The following is a 23756-nucleotide window of genomic DNA, read 5'->3' on the forward strand; positions in this document are numbered from 1 at the left end:
ACCTTTGGGATCAGGTCTTCTCATTCAACATCAATACTTGACCTCAACCCTACTAAACACCTTTGGTATCAGATCTTCTTATCCAAAATCAGTACCCAACATCAACTCTACTGAACACCCTTAGGATCAGGTCTTCTCACACAACATCAGTACATGACCTCAACCCTACTAAACACCTTTGGTATCAGGTCTTCTTATCCAAAATTAGTACCCAACCTCAACCCTACTGAACACCTTTGGGATCAGGTCTGCTCATCCAACATCAGTACCTGACCTCAAGTCTATTGAACACCTTTGGGCTGAATTGAAAATCTTATTGTGAGCCAGGTCAGGCATTCTCTAACATTAGTGGTCATTGTAGAAGTAACATTGGTGGTTAGTGGAAAATTGTCCCCTTAAGGCCCGTACACACGTGCAGATTGTCGGCCCAAAAGCTTCGGCCGACGACCAATCGGCCGATTGTAGGCTTGTTAGTATGATGCTTCCGACAGCCGAAAGCGCACTTTCGGCCGAAAAGAATCTGTCGTGCAAGCATTAAAATTTTTGTATGCCGACACCAGAGCGGCCGATTGTTCGCCAGTCAATACAGAATTCGGCCGACAGACAGCAGATTTGCAAGACTGGGCATGCTCAGAAAAGAAAAAACACAGGGAAAGTTAACCATCACATGTCATCACTTCTGCAGTCGACGGACAAAATTTGTGTGCAGTCTTTTGCACTTTTCAGCGGACACGACAGCCCGGGGACAAAAGACGGCCGATCGGTCACCCGACAATCTGCACGTGTGTACGGGGCATTAGTGTAGGTGGGAGATCAATCCATCATTGCTCGCTGCTCAAAGAACCCCTAGCAACCTTAGGTGGAACCCAAGGGTTTCCTGAAACCCTGGTTGAGAAATGCTGGTCTACACGGCGCCTTGACCTCAACCCTACTGAACACCTTGTGGATGAAATGGAACATTGTTTGGGAGCCAGGACTTCTCATCCAATATCAGTACATGACCTCACAAAGGCTCTTGTAGGTCACCAGGCACAAGTTCCCACAGACACACTCCAAAATCTTGTGAAAAGCCTTCCCAGAAGAGTGGAGGCTGTTAGCCACAAAAGAAGCCCATGGTTTCGGAATGGGATGTCCAACAATCTTACATACAGTACACTATATTGTCAAAAGTATTGGGACGCCTGCCTTTACACGCACACAAACTTTAATGGCATCCCAGTCTTAGTCCGTAGGGTTCAATATTGAGTTGGCCCACCCTTTACAGCTAAAATAGCTTCAACTCTTCTGAGGAGGCTGTCCACAAGGTTTAGGAGTGTGTCTATGGCAGCGGTTCTCCACTCCTGTCTTCAGGACCCACTAACAGGTCAGATTTTAAAGCGGAGTTCCACTTAAAGTGGAACTTCCGCTCATTTGCTTCCTCCCCCCCCCCCTCCATTGCCACATTTGACACCTTTCGGGGGGGGGGGGGGGGGGGGAACGGTTACCTGTTTTTGACAGGCACCCTTCCCCAGAAGTTTGGCTCCTTCTCCCGCCACCGAGCCAATCCGAATGCGCAGCGCACTTCGCGCATGCGCGGTAGGGACCCGCTCGTGAAGCCGCAAAGCTTCACTGCCGGGTTCACTTAAAGGCAATGGCGGCACCCGACAGCTGATGGAAACATTGGCTGTTGTGTCGACATTGCTGGACTCCAGGACAGGTAAGTGTCCTAATATTAAAAGTCAGCAGCTACAGTATGTGTAGCTGCTGACTTTTAATTTTTGGAGGAAGAGGAGCGGAACTCCTTTTTTAAGTATTAACTTGGGGAGAGACAGTCTAGATACTGCAATCACTGAGCACACAAGAGTTGAAGCTCTTAGAGCTGCAAAGGGTGGGCCAACTCAATATTGAACCCTACGGACTAAGACTGGGATGCCCTTAAAGTTGATGTGCGTGTAAAGGCTGGCGTCCCAATACTTTTGACAATATGGTGTGTGTGATGGTCAGGTGTCCTCAAACATTTGGCCGTTGTGTGTTGCATCCTATTTTTTTGTTCCTCGTGTGAGATACACTAACAGGACACACTGCAAAGTTTTTATTTGGCAACTCAAAGTTGGATTGTTTGAAGAAGAATTCATAAGGATTATGAAAAAAAGGTCAATGTTTATTTCCCAGTAAGGTTAATGGTACGTATAATCCACTTTCATAATTTGGGACCATATGTAATTAGAAAGGAAGTCGCAATTTTAAATACAGAGTCACCTAAAGGTAAAAAAAAAAAAAAATACACAGAATGAAGCTAACCTCCACATGTGAAATCATTTTAAAGTGTGCAGATCAAAGCTTTCCATAATTCCTAATGATACAAAGTTCCTCAGGTGCAGAACTTCATTCAGTGCATGCGCAAATCAAACTGTGATACATACTGATTGATACATCCCATATTTCATTTAAAGATGCTGCACCGTAGGAGAGACCAGTAAAAAGAAGGCGGGGTTAGTGGTATAGATTACCAGCATTTAAAGCCCAAATAAACTTTCACTTTACATCAGTTAAATACTTTCCAGGTCCTTCGAAACACAAAAGGTGTTCAACGTCTTACCATCGGTTCTCTGTAAAAAGTAACAACAGTCTGAGGAAAAAAATAAAGAAGCCCATTCCCTGCCAGCATGCTGTAGAGAAGGACCTCTGGTGTATATACAGAAGCAGTGGTATCACTGCAGAGGTCTGATATACCCCTTCTGAGTCAGAGGTAGAGCTCTCCATTCTGCAAAGGTCATGCTCCCTGCTGATTGGCGAGTTCCAGCTGTGACTCAGCATGGGGCGTGTCTGACCTTGGTGTATATACAGAAGCAGTGGTATCACTGCAGAGGTCTGACATACCCCCTGCTGAGTCAGAGGTTGAGCTCTCCATTCTGCAAAGGTCATGCTCCCTGCTGATTGGCGAGTTCCAGCTGTGACTCAGCATGGGGCGTATCTGACAGCAGTATATATACAGAAGCAGTGGTATCTCTGCACAGGTCTGATATATCCCCTGCTGGGCCAAAGCTAGTGCTCTCCATTCTGCAAAGGTCATGCTCCCTGCTGATTGGTGAGTTCCAGCTGTGACTCAGCATGGGGCGTGTCTGACCTTGGTGTATATACAGAAGCAGTAGTATCACTGCAGAGGTCTGACATACCCCCTGCCGAGTCAGAGGTTGAGCTCTCCATTCTGCAAAGGCCATGCTTCCTGCTGATTGGTGAGTACCAGCTGTGACTCAGCATGGGGCATATCTGACAGCGGTGTATGTAAGAAAGCAGTAGTATCTCAGAAGGAGTATACCAGACCTCTGCGGAGATTCTACTGCTTCTGTGTATACACCAAGGTCAGACATGCCCCATGCTGAGTCACAGCTGGAACTCGCCAATCAGCAGGGAGAATAACCTTTGCAGAATGGAGAGATCTAGCTCTGGCCCAGCAGGGGGTATACAAGACCTCTGCCGAGACCCTACCGCTTCTGTATATATACCAAGGTCAGATACGCCCCATGCTGAGTCACAGCTGGAACTCCCCAATCAGCAGGGAGCATCTTTGCAGAATGGAGAGATCTACCTCTGACTCAGAAGGGGTATACCAGACTTCTGCAGAGATACTACTGCTTCTGTATATACACCAAGGTCAGACATGCCCCATGCTGAGTCACAGCTGGAACTCCCAATCAGCAGGGAGCATGACCTTTGCAGAATGGAAAGATCTACCTCTGACTCTGCAGAGGTGTGGTATGCCCCTTCTGAGTCAGAGGTAGAGCTCTCCATTCTGCAAAGGTCATGCTCCCTGCTGATTGGCGAGTTCCAGCTGTGACTCAGCATGGGGCGTGTCTGACCTTGGTGTATATACAGAAGCAGTAGTATCTCTGCAGAGGTCTGATATACACCCAGCTGGGCCAGAGCTAGATCTCTCCATTCTGCAAAGGTCATGCTCCCTGCTAACTGGCAATTTTACGCTAGGACTCAGCATAGGGCACGTCTGACCTTTGCAGAGAGACTGCTGCTTCTACATAGAGAACAACAACATAGGTCCTTCTTTGGAGCATGTTGGCCAGGCACAGGCCTTTCCACTTCGGCTGTGGCTGCTTTCTAAAGTGAACCGAGATGGACCCTTGCTCTATGTGGGGAAGCAGTGGTCTCTCTGCAAAGGTCAGACACAGCTTGATCTTTCCAATCCTTTACAAATTGAAAAACTCTAAGCTCTGACCCAGCAGAGGTAGATCAGTCCTCTTCAGGGATTCAACTGTTTCCATACATACACCATGGGGTTGCTTAACTAAAACTAGACTGCGCAAAATCTGTTGCAGCTGTGCATGGTAGCCAATCAGCTTCTAACTTTGGAGCATGTTGGCCAGGGACAGGCCTTTCCACTTGGGCTGTGGCTGCTTTTTAAAGTGAACCAGCATGTTGCAGAGAGGGACCCTTGCTTTCTGTGGGGAAGCAGTGTCCTCTCTTCAGAGATTCCACTGTTTCCATACATACACCATGGGGTTGCTTTACTAAAACTAGAGTGCGCAAAATCTGTTGCAGCTGTGCATGGTAGCCAATCAGCTTCTAACTTCAACTTGTTCAATTAAACTGACAATACAACCTTGAAGCTCAATAGTTTCTATGCAGAGCTGCCCCAGATTTTGCACTGTCCAGTTTAGTAAATCAACCCCACTGGTTAACAATTCAAGAGAACGCTAGAGGGAATAAGTAAATACATGTAATGGTTGGTTAATTTGTTATTTCTCTCAATTGTGCTATGTTCCTCAACTCCACCTAGTGGCCATAATAGGGTATTTTACTACTGTACATAATGAAAAGCATTCGTTGAAAAGAGAAAATGGCCTAAAAAAAAAAAAAAAAAAAAAAAAAAAAAGTTTAATTCGTTTCGGTGCAGAGCCACCCCAGATTTTGCATTCTCCAGTTTTAGTAAATCAACCCAACTGGTTAACAATTCAAGAGAAAGCTAGGGGGAATAAGTAAATACATGTAATGGTTGGTTAATTTGTTACTTCCCTTAATTGTGCTACACTCTTCAACTCCACCTAGTGGGCGTAATGTGGTATTTTACTACCCTACATAATAAAAGAGCATTCGCTGAGAAGAGAAAATGGCCTGAAAAAATAAAAAAAAGTTTAAATTGGTTTCTATGTTACTTCCCTTAATTGTGCTATGCTCCTCAACTCCACCTAGTGGCCATAATGTGGTATTTTACTACTGTACATAATAAAGAGAATTCATTGAGAAGAGAAAATTGCCTAAAAAAAAAAAAAAATCTAAAATGGTTTCTATGCAAAGCTGCCCCAGATTTTGCACTCTCCAGTTTTAGTAAATCAACCCTACTGGTTAACAATTCAAGAGAACGCTAGAGGGAATAAGCAAATACATGTAATGGTTGGTTAATTTGTTACTTCCCTTAATTGTGCTATGCTCCTCAACTCCGCCTAGTGGCCATAATGGGGTATTTTACTACTGTACAGAATAAAGAGCATTTGTTTAGAAGAGAAAATGGTCTAAAAATAAAAAGTTTAATTGGTTTCTATGCAGAGCTGCCCCAGATTTTGCACTCTCCAGTTTTAGTCAATCAACCCCCAAGTCCTTCTCTACAGCAAGCTGACAAGGGTAAGGCTTTTCTACTCAAGCTGTGTCTGCTTTGTAAGGTCTCTGTAAGACTTTGCACACCTCCAATAGGGTTCAGTTGGGCTTTAAATGCATTTCTTGGCACAGAAAAACAATCTGCAGTCCCCTTTAGTTCTCCTTTGCTCTATACAGTGGTAATGGTTGACCTTTTAAGACAGGAAAATATGTCAATTTAAAGATATAATTTATTATTTTTTTCCTATTAAATGTACACGGCCACCCAAAGCCTTTCCTTATATGTATTTAGGCTCGCTCCTCCCGTTGTTGTGTAAATATCTCCACTAAATCAAAGATTATATGAAGACTCCAGGTTAAGACGTACGGGTCGTTTGCTGCAGACAAGGACGTGTGGAAGTGGCCTCCACTCGATGTCGCTTTAGCAGATCTGAGAAAATACAGTGCCGGTGGGGCTCCGATGGCATGAAGCGAGGCACTTCTCTTCACAGTAATATAAAGGTGTCAAAAACACCATAAAGTGATAGTGAGTATGGCTTCACAGGATCCAAAAGTTCATGTTACACAAGGATGGGGGTTCAGTTGAACAATATAGAGTCTGGATCTTGGTTGGCCATCTGTGCTATATGCTTCAGGACATCCTTCTTTGTGATAATTCCCAGCAGTCTCCTGGAATAGAAATCAGAAGGCCAGTTAAAGCGGTTGTATCCCCATAAAAAAAAAAAAACCTGCAGGACAATGGCAAAATGTGCTAGTATGCATCGAATACTAGCACATTGTGAAATACCTTAGAACGAAGCCCCCACGCGCTCGCCCGGACACAGCTGAGGGAGCTGACATGTTCCCTCTGCGTCTCTTTTGGGTTTGGCAGGCTCCGGCGCTGTGAGTGGCCGGAGCCGCTATGACGTCACTCCTGCGCATGCGCGCAGGAGTTCACTTTCCGGCAAGGAGATCTGAAGGTCTGGCAAGATACACCGGACCTTCAGAGCGCATGCGCCGCTGGTGTCAGCGGCTGCTTGCAGGGTGAATATCTCCTAAACCATGCAGGTTTAGATATTAATTTTACCTACAGGTAAGCCTTTACCTGTAGGTAAATTTAAAAAAAAAAAAAAAAAGGTAAAAAATAAAAAATGTAATTATTATTTTATTCCATTTTTTTTTTTTTTTTTTTACGCTGTCACTTTATTTTTTAAAAGTTTTTATTGCTATCACAAGAAATGTAAACATCACTTGCGATATTAATACAGCATGACAAATCCTCTTTATGGAGAGATCTGGGGTCTATAAGACCCCAGATCTCTCTACTTATTTTTATAAACTTTGGTTTAAGCAAAAAAAAAAAGCCTTGTTTACATACCAGAGGAACTGGAAGTGACGTCATGATGTCACTCCGGTCCTCCAAGGCCATCTTTCCTTTACTCATCTCTATGCCAATCCACTGCCGGCGCTGGATGGGTCCCGAGCTTCACTGATCAGTCAGGTAAGCTTGGGAACATCTGGGAACCCAAGGGGCCGGGCGCTTTTTTTATTATTATTTTTTTATTCCATTTTGTTATTTTTATGTTGTCGCTTTAGTTTTTTTTTTTTTTTTACATTTTTTTAATTTTTATTGCTATCACAAGAAATGTAAACATCACTTGCGATATTAATACAGCATGAAAAGTCCTCTTTAAGGAGAGATCTGGAGTTTAGAAGACCCCAGATCGCTCTACTTGAAACCACTGGGAAGCGGGGGGTGGAACCACACCCCTCCCGCTGCTTCTAAAAGTGATCCAGTAGTGAATTTGTTACTCGGACTACTTTAATCTTGTAGAGAATTGCCGGCTGCAAAAAAAAAAAAGGATTTTTGTCTTACTGTAAAATCTTTTTCTCCGAAGTTCATTGACAGATGCAGCTCCATATAATTCTTGGCCTAGTGTTATACTCCTGTAGGGGGCAGCATAACCCAATGGTCAAGAATTATATGGAGCTGCTTCTGTCAATGAACGATAGAGAAATAATACCGGGGTTATGGCATTTTGCTGCAGCCATAACCCCGGTATTCCACTTCCCGACCAGGGTGTCATTTGTTTATGGCCCAATTGGCAAGTGGTTAAAAAGGACAGAGGTTATAATATTCCCTAAAAAAAAAAAAAAAAGGTTTTGGCAATTCCTACTATAACATAACTCACCCGTTATGCGTCACCAGACACTGACGCAATCCCAGCTTGCGGAAAATGTCCACCACGATTTCCATTGGTGTCTGGTCAGTGATGGTGAAAGGACTGAGGTCCATAATGGAGCGGAGTTTTAGGGTAGGAGGCGACGTAGGAGGTTGGGGAGGGGTGTGTTCGGTGAAGTATATCCGGGATGTACTCACTATTCCGTCTTGTTTCTTCCTGGCGCTCTCTGCAAAGTAAAAGAAGGAAAATTTTGTATATTAGGCTTGTTTCTGTTGACTGTGAACTCCAACTTTCCTGAAAGTTGGAGCCGCCTGCCTCGTGCATTGGAGTCCCCAATGGCTGGAGGGGGGCTGGAGAGCGCTATTGGCGGCGCGCGCTAGCCCCCTAGCAGCAGGCGCACGACCGACGTAGGTCTACGTCGGTTCGCGCAGGAGGGTCGCACTGCCGCAGTAAAAAGGCAGCGGGCGGTTGGCAACCGGTTAACCAATTCAGCTCCAGAGTCTTTGTCACATACATGTAAAAAACTGAATTTTTGTAAAATCTTACCTGTAAAATTCCTTTCTCTGAGTCCTCCGACAGTCGCCGCCTCCTCTAAGTCACCACTGTTGGGTATTAACTTCCCATCCGCAGGAGTAGCTAGGCATATAGACTTAGTCCAAAGACAAAAGGCATTAGCATATACACACCCATGGGGGCTGTCCCATCTGGTCAATACCCCTGCATCACCACTCCCAACTCAGTTTGGTAGCATAGCAGTAGGTAACAAGAACTCCAAAAGAGGGGCGGGGGCGGCGACTGTCGGAGGACTCAGAGAAAGGAATTTTACAGGTAAGATTTTACAAAAATTCCGTTTTCTCTTACGTCCTCCGACAGTCGCCGCCTCCTCTAAGTCATCACTGTTGGGATGTCCCAAAGCAGTATAGACATGAGGGGTGGGAGATGCAACCGTAGAAAAAGGCAACGCAGTACCCACAGCAGAGAAAGGAACCTTACATGACAGTAAGAGAACCTGCTGGGCAACAGAAAAAACAATGCTCAACAGGAGCAACAGCCCAGGAAAGCAAATGCCAACAGCCAGGGACCCAGAAAAAAACACAAGGGTCCATTATGGCACTGCCGCACTGAGAACCTTGTGGCCAAAGGAAGCATCAGCTGATGCCACAACGTCTACTTTGTAGAATTTTGAAAAAGTGTGCACCGACGACCAGGTCACAGCCTTGCACACCTGGGCCACCGAGGCCCGATGCCAATAGGCCCAGGACGCACTCACAGATCTGGTAGAGTGCGCCTTAACAGGGAAGGGCGGAACCCGTTCCTTCAAGGCGTAAGCCTGTTCAATGGTCTGTCTAATCCATTTGGCAATAGTCGTTGCAGATGCAGCCATGCCCTTCCGAGGTCCCTCAGGAAGGACAAAGAGGGAATCCGTCTTTCGAAAGGATTCCGTAGACGACAGGTAAACCCTGATCGCCCTGACAACATCCAAAGAGTGCAGAGCAACCTCCTTAGGATGCTTAGGCTTCGTACAAAGCAAAGGCAGGACAATGTCCTCATTAATGTGGAACTCAGAACAACCACCTTAGGAAGAAAGGAGGGATGCGGACGCAAAACCACTTTATCCCAGTGAATCACCAAGTACGGGAATGGCAAGATAACGCTGCCAGTTCCGACACCCTGTGAGCTGAAGTGATCGCCATCAAAAAGGCAACCTTCTTAGACAGCAGAGGCAACGATATTTCCTGAATGTTTTCAAAGGGAGCACGCTGTAAGACGGACAGAACCAAGTTCAAGTCCCACGGAGGTAAGGGCTCCTTCCTGGGAGGAGCCAAATGTCGCACACCTTGAATGAAGGTGCGAACCAGGGAATGAGACGCCACAGGGCGTTGAAAAAGAATAGCAAGCACGGACACCTGGCCTTTGATCGTGGCCAGCACCAGGCGCTGGTCCACTCCAGACTGGAGGAAGGCCAACACTCTTGATACAGAGTACGAGCAAGGGGAGAACCCCCTGGACTCACATCAGGCGAAATAAGCCTTCCAGGTACGGTAATAGATTTTACCAGAGGAGGTTTTCCTAGCCTTGATTAGAGTAGGGATAACCTCAGGGGAGAGACCCTTGCCCCTCAGTACCTGGGTCTCAACAGCCAGGCCGTTAAAGCCAGCGACCGTAAAGCAGGATGGAAGATCGGACCCTGAGACAGGAGATCTTCCTGCAGAGGCAGACGCCACGGAGGCGCCACTGCCAGGTGAACAATGTCGGCGTACCAGGACCGGCGTGGCCAGTCCGGAGCCACCAGAATCAACAGGTGCGGTTCCGAGACCAATCTGCGGAGGAACCGGGATAGCAACTGAATCGGAGTAAAGGCATACATCAGACGATACTGATGCCAGGGGGCTACCAACACATCCGAGGCGTCCGCCAACGGATCGCGCGTTCTTGCCACGAACCTTTCCACCTTTTGATTTAGCCGGGATGCGAACAGATCCACGTCCAGGGATCCCCACCTCGCACACAGCATTTGAAAGACCTCCAGGTGTAGGGACCATTCCCCCTGTTCCAGGGTCTGGCGGCTCAGATAGTCGGCCTGCCAATTCTCCACACCCGGAATGTGAACTGCCGAGATCGCCGGGACATGAGCCTCGGCCCAAGACAGAATGTCGGTCACCTCCCGGGCCGCCCGAGCACTCCTGGTGCCCCCTTGGTGGTTGATGTAAGCCACCGCGGTAGCATTGTCCGTCTGTACCCGGACAGGACGGCCCCGAAGACGGCCCGACCACTGGAAGAGACAGAGTTTTATCGCTCGCATTTCCAGCACATTTATCGGGAAGGAGGATTCTTCTTTCGACCAAGTGCCCTGGGCAGACAGGTTGCCCAGGACTCCACCCCAGCCCGACAGGCTGGTATCCGTGGTAATCACCGTCCACACCAACGGACAGAAGGACTTGCCTTCCGCCACCGACGGGGACTGGAGCCACCACAGAAGAGCCAATCTGGTCTGACGACTCAGGGAGACACACAGATCCAGGGACTGAGGTAGTCTGTCCCACCTGGCCAGGATCTCCGCCTGGAGAGCCCACGTGTGAAACTGAGCAAAGGGTATCGCCTCGAAGGCCAAAACCATCAACCCCAGGCCCCGCATACAGGTCCTGAGTGACGAGGACGGGTTGTCCCTGAGGGACCTGAGCTCGTCCTGCAAAGTCCGGAGCTTGTCCTCCCGCAAGAACACCTTTGCCTGAGCAGAGTCCAGAATCATTCCCAGGTAGGGAAGACGAAGCGATGGAGACAACATCGATTTTTGAACGTTGATGGTCCATCCGAACTCCTGGAGCGTCTGCACCGTGGTGGACAGATCGCGCACAAGGTCCTGGCTGGCACGTGATCTCAGAAGTAGATCGTCCAGGTAACCCAAGACCGCAATGCCCTGGGCCCTCAGCAGGCCCAGAACCGGCGCCAACACTTTGGTAAACACCCTTGGTGCCGAAGCGAGACCGAAAGGTAAGGCCACAAACTGGTAGTGGTCCTCTGCGATAGCAAACCGAAGGTACCGCTGATGACCCTCGAAAATGGGGATGTGCAGGTACGCATCTTTTAGATCTATCGAGGCCAGGAATTCCCCTGGACTCAAGGAGGCCACCACCGACTCCATACGGAACTTCCGAACACGCACAAAGCGGTTCAGCGCTTTCAGGTCTAGAATAGGACGCACTTTGCCCTCCTTTCTGGGCACAGTGAACAGATTAGAATAAAACCCCCGAAACCTGTCCCGATGAGGCACCGGGACAATCACTCCCTGAGCAAGCAGGTCCTGCACCGCTTGATGCAAGTCTTGAAGACGCCCCGGAAGCAGATGAAGATTGGAGGGAAAGAATCTGTCCACCGGCCGGGAAAGGAATTCGATCTTGTATCCCGATCGAACGATTTCCAGAACCCACCTGTCCGATATCCGGAGCAGCCAAGGTTGGAGGAAACCGCGCAAACGTCCCCCCACCCCTGAAATGGGTGAGGGCGCCCCTTCAGGCAGAGGCGGATTGACCCGCCGAGCCGGCATTGCCGGATTTCTGCTTACCCGCCCAGGGCTTCTTCCGACTGCCCTGGGCCTTGAAGGGCTTGCCCTTGGATTGGTTCCGAAAGGCACGAAAGGACCCCTGATTGGATCTAGGCGCAGAACCCCGCTTGCCTCGAAAAGACTTGTTCTTCGGGTTCTGGGGCAGCATAGTGCTCTTGCCCCCCGTAACGCCTTTCACCAGGGTGTCCAACACCTCGCCAAAAAGGCGAGAGCCAGCATAGGGAAAATCAGCAACTGTTTTCCGTGAGGACTGGTCAAACGACCAGCTCTTCAGCCATATCAGTCGCCGGTGAAGCACCGCGACACTAGAGAGGCGAGCCACCAAGGGGGCCTCATTCAAGGCTGCATCACACAAATACATGACTCCTTGGTGGAACTGATCCACCATTTCCAGCCGGGCAGGCGGAACACCATCAGACACGAGATTGCTCCTAAGAATTTTAGTCCAATCAGCCACCGCTAGAGCCACCAGAACGGACGCGAAAAAGGGTTTGAGCAACGAACCGTATAGGAATGGCGAGCTAGAGAATCCAACCGCCGGTCCGTGAGATCCCGGAAATCCGGGGTATCCTCAGTAGGAACCAAGGTAGCCTTGTTTAACATGGCCACAGTGTGATCCACCTGTGGAGGCACACACCATCGTGATTCCGTAGCCGGCGCAAAAGGATATAGCGATTTGAACCGACTAGGTACCAGGAATGGACGTTTCAACGTGCGCCACATTTCATTAACAGTGTAATGAAACTCAGCTGGGCAGGGAAAAACCTGCGCCGACTTGCGGGTCCTGTGCGTCCCAAATGAGGACACAACGCCCAGAGGACAGGGCTCATCCTCTAAATGCAAGGTTTCCTTAACAGAAACAATTAACTCATCCATGGTCGCCCGTTCTTCAGGTGACCCTGGGGAGGAGGTATCAACCCCCTCCATTCTCAGCCTCCCCCTCAGACCCTGGGGGGTCCAAGGATGAGCGGGACCCTGAAAAGGGCACACTCGCAGCAGCAGCCATATCCCCAACTGAATCAGAGGCGAGAGACAATCTGGGCCTCTTTTTTGCAGCACGTTCAGACATCAGCATTTCCATATTAGACACCAAAGTCGCCACCACAGCAGCCAAATCGGGTCGCAGCTGGGCCACAGGAGAACTGGGGCCCCCCCACTAAAGATCCATTGCTCAAGTTATCAGAAACAACAAACAGTGCAATAAAATGTGTACTGTCCCGTTTAAAATCGCTGCGGTATGCACAGCCCACCGCTACAGCTACAGTGACAAAGACCCCAAAAGGAGAAGAGAAAACTGAGCCAGAAGCGATAATACAGAGGAAAATTGAGAGCGATAACCTGAAGAGCCCGCAGAGTGTTGCTACCGATGTCCTGCTGCAGATGGAAAGGAAGTGCTGCTGAAGTAGGCTGGACTATAGACTGCCAGACTCGGGGAAAATGGCTGCCCCATAGGAATGCATTGGAGGCTGCACCAAAATTGCCGCCGAACATGCGGTCGGACCGATCGTCCACCTCCCACAAAATGGCGGCGGATGGCGCCAAAATAGCAGGCAGTGTCGTCCCAGGGGAGCTACCCCTGCCTGCCCATGGCCAAGATGGCGGACCGCGCGAATATACACCGCTGCGGTCGTCACACCAAAAAACGTCTGCACCCCCAACAATGCACCAAAGTGACACAGGGAAAAGGGACCCCCAGGCAATATACAGTATCTGCACAAGCGATCGCCGCAGGGAGTCACGCATGCACAGACATGGGGAACACACAGAAACACAGACTGCCACCCCAGACAGAGGCCCCACACAGAAGTACTTACCTGTACCAGATGGCGTGGGAAGCCTCTATGCATGGAAAACCGCTGTCCTCACCTGACAGGGAGTGCCGTGAGCCAGGGACATGACACTGCAGCACCGCAGATTTGTCCTGTGAGGTAGCCACCTCACGGCTGCATCCCTGCAGCGAACAGGGATGGGTCGTTCGTAAAGCCAGGGCGAACCATAGCTGAACGCTCGATGGCGGGCTGGGGGTCCATCTGACCCTTCTGCCCTGGAGAACCAGGGCGGTCAGTCCGAGTCCCAGCACCGCATGATCCATCTTCATCTGAAGAGAAGACTAACACTAGAAGCTGACAAAATAAACAGCTAGTAAAGTAAAAAAAAAACTGACATTTTTAAATAAAATCAAATAAAAGATTAGGAAGGCTGAGACTGAAGCCCCAGCACAGGGAAGCCTGACTACTCCTGACGCTAGGCAGATTAAAACTGAGTTGGGAGTGGTGATGCAGGGGTATTGACCAGATGGGACAGCCCCCATGGGTGTGTATATCCTAATGCCTTTTGTCTTTGGACTAAGTCTATATGCCTAGCTACTCCTGCGGATGGGAAGTCAATACCCAACAGTGATGACTTCGAGGAGGCGCAACTGTCGGAGGACGTAAGAGAAATCCAAATTTTTGGCAATAAAATTACATAAACCCCCATTACATGATATATTTTCTGAACGCAGAGGCCCCATAGAATAAAAAGGTGATAGTTGCAAATTTTGGTTTCAAGTCGCAAGCTGTCACAGCTGGGTGCCCACACCAGAGATGCCAAAGCCGCAGAGAGAAGACGGAAAGAACCGAGGCTCCCCCAGGCCGCATTGCTGGACCATGGGACAGATGAGTATGTGTTTATTAAAAGTCAGCAGCTACACTTTTTGTAGTTGCTGACTTTTAATAAATATGAGAACGGCCGGAACTCTGCTTTAAGTGGGTAAAGGTTCAATCTTTGGACATGCATAGTACGTCCAAAGAGCTGAACTGGTAAAAAAAAGTAGTATTACTGCCCCCTGGATTCAAACCCAAAGAAAACCAGTGACTTACCAATGGAGATGATCAGATCTCGTCTTAGCACAAAGCCCATGAGCCTTTGAGACTCTCGGGAAACCACAACAGGAAATCCACTGTACGTCGTTTCGTTGACTGCTGCCTCGATATCGGCCACCGTCATACTGTCCTGAGTGATGACTGTCAGAGACGGGTCGTTACGCCTTGGACGCATTACATCCATGGCTAATGTCTTATGGCTAAATTCTTCTTTGGCTTCCAGAAAAGGATATCCATTCAAATGGATGTGGGCATCGTAAATACTTTCCCTTCCCAAGGCATCTGCTACCCATTTGCTAGTCATGGCCGCAGCCATTAAAGGCACAATGTATTCCAGTCCGCCGGTCAATTCAAACATGATAACTACGAGGGAGACGGTCATGCGCGTGGCTCCTCCTGCAATGGATAAAAGTAGAAGTTGAATGTTAGACGCTTCTATCACAAATATTCATATAAATAAATAAATAAAAAGCAGCAAATAAAAAGGTTCCCTGCCCTAGCCCAAGGAGGAACTTCCCTGCCCTAGCCCAAGGAGGAACTTGCCTGCCCTAGCCCAAGGAGGAACTTGCCTGCCCTAGCCCAAGGAGGAACTTGCCTGCCCTAGCCCAAGGAGGAACTTGCCTGCCCTAGCCCAAGGAGGAACTTGCCTGCCCTAGCCCAAGGAGGAACTTGCCTGCCCTAGCCCAAGGAGGAACTTGCCTGCCCTAGCCCAAGGAGGAACTTACCTGCCCTAACCCAAGGAGGAACTTTCCTGCCCTAACCCAAGGAGGAACTTTCCTGCCCTAACCCAAGGAGGAACTTACCTGCCCTAACCCAAGGAGGAACTTACCTGCCCTAACCCAAGGAGGAACTTTCCTGCCCTAACCCAAGGAGGAACTTTCCTGCCCTAACTCAAGGAGGAACTTTCCTGCCCTAACCCAAGGAGGAACTTACCTGCCCTAACCCAAGGAGGAACTTACCTGCCCTAACCCAAGGAGGAACTTTCCTGCCCTAACTCAAGGAGGAACTTTCCTGCCCTAACCCAAGGAGGAAATTCCCTGCCCTAACCCAAGGAGGATATTCCCTGCCCTATCCTAAGGAGGAACTTTTAGAACAAAAATGCACAAACATTGGCCAAATAGTTCAATTGAGTCCATGCTTCCCTACAAATCAGCATGGCAAAAATGTGATTGCTGGGAGTCAGAACAAACCAGAATTTTTTGCTTTATTAGAGTGGTTCTCCACCTTTTTTTTTTTTTATACCCCCCACCTACCGGGAGGTGGTATGTGCACATTTCAGATATTGACCCATGAAGCGGATCCAGCGTTGTCCTGCTGAGATCCTCTCATGCCCTGCCACCACTGTCCCGCACCTCCATGTTCTGATGTCATCGGGAGGCCCATCGGCTTATCCGGGTTCAGTAGGCAGGCCTCCCAAAGATGCACTGATAGACCTGCCCACTTCCTGAATGAAAGGCTATGCCACCTGGCATATATGGACATGAATATTCCAGGAGGCACAGTGGACAATGCACTCTTATGCACAGAGCAGCCCCAATCCTCTTCTTCTGGGGTCCCCCGCTGGTGCTCTAGGCCTCACCTCTTCGGCACGTGCCCCCATGGAAAACTACTTTCCATGGGGGCACCCGTGCGTGCTTACTCCTGAGTCCCGTTGCCGCGTTCATTGACACAAAAAAGTGGGACTGGGCCCCGTCCCCTGCTCCGGTGTCACAGCATTTGATTGACAGCAGCGGGACCCAATGGCTGCACATTGAGGAGGGAGACAGCGGCTGGAGCCACTGCTGTAGTGAACTTCGCTGCATTGGATTTGGCTCAGGTAAGAAAAAAAGAGGGGGCTGGGAGGGAGCTGCAGCAGTGAAAGTTTTTTAAGGCTTCAGAACCACTTTCAGAGGGTTCTGGCCAGAATATGAACATGCAAGTATTTCGGTTTTCAGAACAAACAGTAAATTACCTTTAAAACAAGTCCACACTGACCTCTGCAGCTGTCTGCTTCACCCTTAGTGACTCAGGAGCTCCCCATTCCCAGCAGCGACTCAGCAGTTTAGCTTACCCGGGTACTAACTCCCAGCAGCGACTTAACCGATCAGCTCACCCTGCTGCCCATTCTCTGCAGCAACTGAGCAGCTCACCTCACCCTGCTCCCAAATCTCAGCAGCGACTCAGCAGCTCAGCTCACCCTGCTCCCCATTCCCAGCAGTGACTCAGCAGCTCAGCTCACCCTGCTCCCCATTCCCAGCAGCGACTCAGCAACTCAGCCCACCCTGCAACCAACTCACAACAGTGACTCAGCAGCTCAGCTCACCCTGCTCCCAATCACAGCAGCAACTCAGCAGCTCAGCCTGCTCCCAACAGCGACTCAGCAGCTCAGCTCACCCTGCTCCTCATTCCCAGCAATGACTTAGCAGTTCAGCTCACCCTGCTCCCAATCCCAGCAGCAACTCAGTAGCTCAGCCTGCTCCCAACAGCGACTCAGCAGCTCAGCTCACGCTGCTCCTCATTCCCAGCAATGACTTAGCAGTTCAGCTCACCCTGCTCCCAGCAGCGACTCAGCAGCACAGCTCACCCTGCTTCCCATTCCCATAAGTGACTCAGCAGCTTAGCTCACCCTGAACCCAACTCCCAGCAGTGACTCAGCAGCTCAGCTCACCCTGCTTCCCATTTCCAGCAGTGACTCAATCTTACACCAACTGAGAGGCAGGCCCTCTGCCAGTTCTCCCAGAACCCTTATCTTACCATCAAACCTGCAGATAAAGGGGGCGGCACCGTCATCCTAAATAAGATAGCAACGAATGGACTCATTCACGTAGTCTATCTGACTCCCATATCCATTCCAAACTGGACCAGGACCCTCTCCAACGATTACAAACTGAGGCCCACATACTAGCAGATAGGGCTTTCAAAGATGGTCTCATCAACAAAATCGAAACAGCTTTCCTGAAAAGGGACTTCTATCACAGACTATATTTTTACCACCTGCGAAAGGTCCACAAAGACCCCCCGGCGCTCCTAGCCCCTCCCTCCTGCCAAGTGCCGCACAGAGCAAACAGCCGATGCTCTGCGTGTCCATTCAGACACAGAGCTGCGGCTTGGCCCTGCCCCCCTCCCCCTCGCTTCTCATTGGCTTACTGGCTGTGATTGACAGCAATAGGAGCAAATGACTCCTCCTGCTGCAATGAGGAGGGAGAGTCCCTGGAGAGCCAAGGCTCTCGTGCACATCGCTGGATCGCTATGGGGCTTAAGTATTAGGGGGGCTGCTGCGCACAATAGGTTTTTACCTTTATCCATAGAATGCATGAAGGTAAAAAAAGTAGTAATCGACCGATATCGATCTGGGATGGGAGACACGGGTGAGCCGCAGAAGGTGGCAGGAGGGGGAACGTCCCCTCCCGCTCCTTGTAATGACAGCTGAGCGGCTTTTCAGCTGCATCGGTTGTGATTACAAGACAGCCGACCGTCGGCTATGGACGCCGGTACCGGGGTGATGCCTCTAGTTGCATCACTCCGGTACAAGCACTTTCCCGAAATATCGGTCACCTTGGTGGCCGATTCCGATATATCGGAAAAAATGCATATCGGCCCTCGATATATCAGCTTTGCCAATAATCGGTCGATCCCTACAAAAAAAACCTTGAGATTTTACAACCACTTAAACCCTTAGAAATGTGCAGGAGACAGGAAGGGGTGGGCAATCTCAGTACTATGAAGACGTGCCTATCACAATCTGCAGCCTTTTTGAACCTACCTTATACCTACAGCAGTTTTATGATGCTTCTTTCTTTATATTTTGTGGCAAAACTTACGGCCACTTAAGACTTTTTGCAACACTCCCAACAGGACTAATTTTGGCAAGTTGAGAACAATACTTACCCAGGCAAGCAGCTGCTCCCACCATGGCGTATAGTCCCGGAGTAATGCAGTCGGCTCCTTGGCTACACCATCCCTTGAAGAGGAACCAATCACGGTGGTGGAACGCCAGCTGCTCCATACTGACCCCCATAATTCTTCCCATTATGGCCCCCACAGCCATACTCGGGATGAAGAGACCTGAAGGCACCTACATACAAAGAAATCGATGATGTAACCATGTCATTTTACAAACATTTCTAAATGAGAAATCAAAAACAATAAGCAGATTAATCTGATCACCGCTAGTAGAAATCTGCAATCTATCCAATATTAAATGACCCCTTACCACCAGAACAGATAACTGCGATAAGTAATACAATACAATAGAATACCAGTACAGTTCAATGGAGAGTGGAGATCTGTACAATGTCATTAAGTATAGGGAGCTATTACACTTCTCTGAGCACCAACAGCAGTCAGAAGATAATAACTAGTAGTACAGCTGTGGCCAAAAGTTTTGAGAAAGACAAAAATATAAAATTTTCACAAAGTCTGCTGCCTCAATGTTTTTAGATCTTTTTGTCGGATGTTACTCTGGTATACTGAAATATAATTACAAGCATTTCATAAGTGTCAAAGGCTTTTATTGACAATCACATGAAGTTTATGCAAAGAGCCAATATTTGCAGTGTTGATCCTTCTTTTTCAAGACTTCTGCAATTCCCCCTGGCTAGCTGTCAATCAACTTCTGGGCCACATCCTGATTGATGGCCGCCCATTCTTGCATAATCAATGACTGGAGCCTGCCAGAATTTGTGGGGTTTTTTGTTCACCCGCCTCTTGAGGATTGACCACAAGTTCTCAATGTGATTAAGTTCTGGGGAGTATCCTGGCCATGGACCCAAAATGTAGAAGTTTTGTTCCCCAAGCCATTTAGTTATCACTTTTGCCTTATGGCAAGGTGCTCCATCATGCTGGAAAGGGCGTTGTTCCTCATCCAACTGTTCTTGGATGGTTGAGAGAAGTTCCTCTCGGAGGATGTTTTTGTACCATTCTTGGTTCCTCATCAAACTGTTCTTGGATGGTTGGGAGAAGTTCCTCATCAAACTGTTCTTAGGCAAAATTGTGAGTGATCCCACTCCCTTGGCTAAGAAGGAAACCCACACATAAATGGTCTCGGGATGCTTTACTGTTGGCTTGACACAGGACTGATGGTAGTGCTCATCTTTTCTTCTCCAGACAAGGTTTTTTCTGGATGCCCCAAAAAAATCAGAAGGGGGGTGACTTTACCCCAGTCCTCAGCAGTCCAATCCCTGTACTTTTTGCAGAATATCAGTCTGTCCCTGATGTTTGTCCTGGAGAGACGTGGCTTTTTTGCTGCCCTTCTTGACACCAGGCCATCCTCCAAAAGTCATCTCCTTACTGTGAGTGCAGATGTACTGACACCTGCCTGCTGCCATTCCTGAGCACTGGTGGTACCCCGATCCCCCAGCTGAATCAACTGTAGTAGATGGTCCCGGTCCTTGCTGGACTTTCTCGGGCGCCCTGAAGCCTTCTTCACAAATGCAGTGGAAATGTTTTTTTTTTATGGGATTCATTTCAATTTCATGGCAAAGAGGGACTTTACAATTGATTGCAATTCATCTGATCACTTTTCATAACAATCTGGAATTTATGCAAACTGGCATCAAAAAAACTGAGGCAGCAGACCTTGTGAAACCTAAAATTGGTGTCATTCTCAAAACTTTTGGCCAGGGCTGTAGTTGGTCGCAGTTAATTAGACTTGATCTATAATGCTGAAGATTTTTCATAGCTTATCCACTTGCCGACCGCAATATGTATACAGTATAACCTTGGAATGAGAGTAACTTGGTCTGAGAGTGTTTTGCAAGACAAGCAAAAAATGTTTTATCAATTTTCTCTTAAAAAACAAGCAGCGTCACATCACAACTGAGTAAAAAAGCGAAGAAAGGCGCCTCTAAGTGTAGCTATATGGTTACATTTTTTTAAGGTACAACATTTAGCAACTCGCATGGTTGATGATTAAAAGAGGCCCATCTAAGTATGTAGGCATCTGAGGTAAAGTTGTCCACCGCCATCTACGTCACCCATCCCTTCCACACTGCGCTCCAAGAGCGTTTCAAGCCTCGCTTTCAGATCGCTCTACTGCAGGGTCCAGTCACGGTTGCAGACTGACGATATTGAGAGCCGGCGGTGCGGAGGATGGTCTATGTGGACAGCTTTACCCCCAGATGCCGGCATACTTAGATGTATCTGTTTTAATCATCAACCATGTGAGTTACTAAATGTTGAACCTTCATTAAAAGTAACCATATCACTACACTTAGAGGCGCCTCTCTTCTCTTTTATACTCTGCAGCTCCCGCTGGATTTTGCTTCCAATTCCCTTGTGGAGGCGGCCATTTGTGGATGGACATTTTATGGTTACACAACCTATCACATTGCTATAATATAATCTTTTTATATGGACTGTAAACTGAAAGACTTAAACTGAATAAATTGTTGTGGAACGAATCATCTGAGTTTCCATTTTTTCTTATGGGGAAATTTGCCTTGATATAGGAGTGCTTTGGATTACAAGCATGTTTCCAGTACGAATTAAGCTCGCAATCCAAGGTTTTACTGTATATACATTGCAGTTTGCAAATGGTTTACCAGGGTTATGGTTGAAGTTAATCAGCTAAAACCCCCATATTGTTTTTTTTCAGCTGACGCCCGGCTTTCTCAAGAAAGCAGTCAGAGTGGCTCATTAGCCGCTGGATCACTTTCAGAATCAGCGGGAGATCACACTGCCCCCCTTGCTGGTGTTTCTCGGGCTTACTGTTTTTACCGCACCTTCTGAGAAATGATCAGACTGTGAGCAGAAATGAACAGAGACCAGATCATGGCCTTGGAGGACCAGAGCGGCATCACGTCTGGTTTTGGGTGAAAGTAATCAAAAAGACTGCTATATACTGCTGATGAGAAAAGGTATTTAGCAGTTTATATTTACTAATATAATTGCATTTCCACTTCAAATGCCAATTAGTGAGGGCTCCAAGTAACCTTTCTGTTCAGTCCAGGGTTCCTTTAAAAAGTTCTGAACCCCTGGGGGGGCAGGAAGGAGTGTCAATCATCTGATCACTGTGATTGGTTGTCACAGTGGTCAAATGGTCAGGAGCGGGTCCCTTTCGATACGGATCGTTAGTGAGGACTGAGAGCGGTCTTTGACAATTCGGTCTCTGCCCTAGGAATGCACAGCGAGCGCGCTCTCAGCACAGAAACATCGGCAGCCCAGCGACACATATGCGCGGTGTGTGGATGTTAAAGCCCACCCTTTTGCCACCCCACATATGTGTTACACGGGTGGCAACAGGTAAAATAACAGCTTTTAGACATTCCCATACAAACACAGCATACCACCCCACTCCTTACCTTGATACCGAATGTAAAGATGGTGATGACGGCTTTAAATATTAATGCTAACGACAGCTGCCACAACGCAGTGTAGACTCCACTACCGGCTGAGCGGTCGGGCAGATTACCGACATTCGTACTATTGAAGTCACCATTACTGTAATCGCAAAGTTTGGATGAATCCAGCAGCCCGCAGTCATTGAAAAGCTCCGAGATCAGTTCGCTGGAACTCGTTCGAGTGTACTCGTTAGGAAACGCTAAAACCGCTGTGATGGCGGTGACCGCCAAGACCTCCGTCACCGGATAGTGGCCCAGCTTCGTGGTCTTCCTTCGACGGCACCAAGCAATGTTTCCCCGGATGAAGAAGGCTCCCCACAGACCTCCAAAGATCCCAAGGAGGATGAATGGGATGAGTTCGACCAGATGCCAGGGAGTGTGAAACTCCACATAAAACAGGACTAGGCGGCTGTTCCCGAAGGGATTGATGGAGCGCAATGTAAAAGCTGCTACCAACGCAGCGAAGAACGACCTCCAAAGTGTCTTCAGTGGAAAATAATAGCTCACCTACAAGAAAAATAACGGCTGTAAACACAGTAAAGTCAATGGGGACATACATGTAAAGGGATGTCACTGCCAGACTATTCACTCAACAACAATCTTCCCATAAGATTATATCAGCATTTAAAGCATTTGTAAACCGCTAGACTTTTTTTTTTTTTTTTTCATACCCTGCAAGGTAATGTTATAATATGCTAGTATGCATCGCATACTAGCACATTATGTTAAACTTACCTTAAAACAAAGCCCTTCCAGCACCAAGATGTCAGAGCTGCAGGTGCTTCCATCTTCACCCATCTTGCTTTAAGGGTTCGCAGACTGACTCTGTGACTGGCTGGAGCCGCAGCAACGTCACTCCTGCGCTTGCGTGCCCCGGTTTACAGCACAAGGCTCTGAACGAACGGCACGGGTGGGATGCATCAGTGATGTCAGCGGCTGCATGTGCAGTAAATATCTCCTAAACGGTGCAAGTTTAGGAGATATTTACACTACCTATAGGTAAGCCTTATTATAGCCTTCGATGATGTCTTTTTTATGACGAAACGCGTCAGACGCACGCCACGCTGTGGCCCTCTTGGTACACCCTTGCCTGCATTGATCGGCAAGCATGTGAGCGTTACTTTGTTTTAGTGATCGACCGATATTGTTTTTTTGTTGCCAAAACCGATATTTTGGCCATTGCATATCGGTACTCTTGTGGAGGGATCTGGGGGTCTAAAAGACCCCAAACTGGGAAGGTGCCACCTAAATCTATACTGGCTCAAACATTTTGAGAGGTATTCCCTCTTCATAAGAGCTTCATCTGGCTCTGATAAAGGGGGGAAACTCCTCGAAACACATAAGTTTCATCTGGCTCTGATGAAGGGGGGAACCCCTTGAAACATGTAAGCTTCATCTGACTCTGGTAAATGGGGGATACTCCTGGAAACATGTAGGCTTCACCTGGCTCTGATGAAGGGGGGGGGGATACCCCTTAAAACACGCAAGCTTCACCTGGCTCTACTGAAAAGGCGATACCCCTTGAAACACATAAGCTTCATCTGGCTCTGATGAAGAAGAGATACCTCTGGAAACATGTAACTTTCACCTAGCTCTGATGAAGGGGGATACCCCTGGTAACACGTAAGCTTCACCTAGCTCTAAAGAAAGGGGATACCTCTGGAAATACGTAAGCTTCACCTGACTCTGATGAAGGGGGATACCCCTGGAAACACATAAGCTTCACTTGGCTCTGATGAAGAGGGGATACCCCTTGAAACCC

At 48.3% G+C, this 23756-nt stretch overlaps 1 protein-coding gene across 1 annotated transcript in view; it reads right to left on the bottom strand.

The window, feature by feature from the left end:
• Positions 1 to 5798: 5798 nt before the first annotated feature.
• The window catches only part of CLCN5 (chloride voltage-gated channel 5), an 86536-nt gene continuing 68578 nt past the window's right edge, over positions 5799 to 23756 (bottom strand). Inside the window, 5 exon segments of the mRNA XM_082264244.1 lie at positions 5799 to 6255; positions 7758 to 7974; positions 14673 to 15071; positions 18543 to 18729; positions 21956 to 22501. Of these exon segments, the coding sequence (XP_082120370.1) occupies positions 6165 to 6255; positions 7758 to 7974; positions 14673 to 15071; positions 18543 to 18729; positions 21956 to 22501 (1440 nt within the window). The 3' untranslated portion in view covers positions 5799 to 6164.

This window comes from Pelophylax lessonae, assembly GCF_965119305.1.
Source record: "Pelophylax lessonae genome assembly, chromosome: 7".
NCBI lineage: Eukaryota > Metazoa > Chordata > Amphibia > Anura > Ranidae > Pelophylax > Pelophylax lessonae.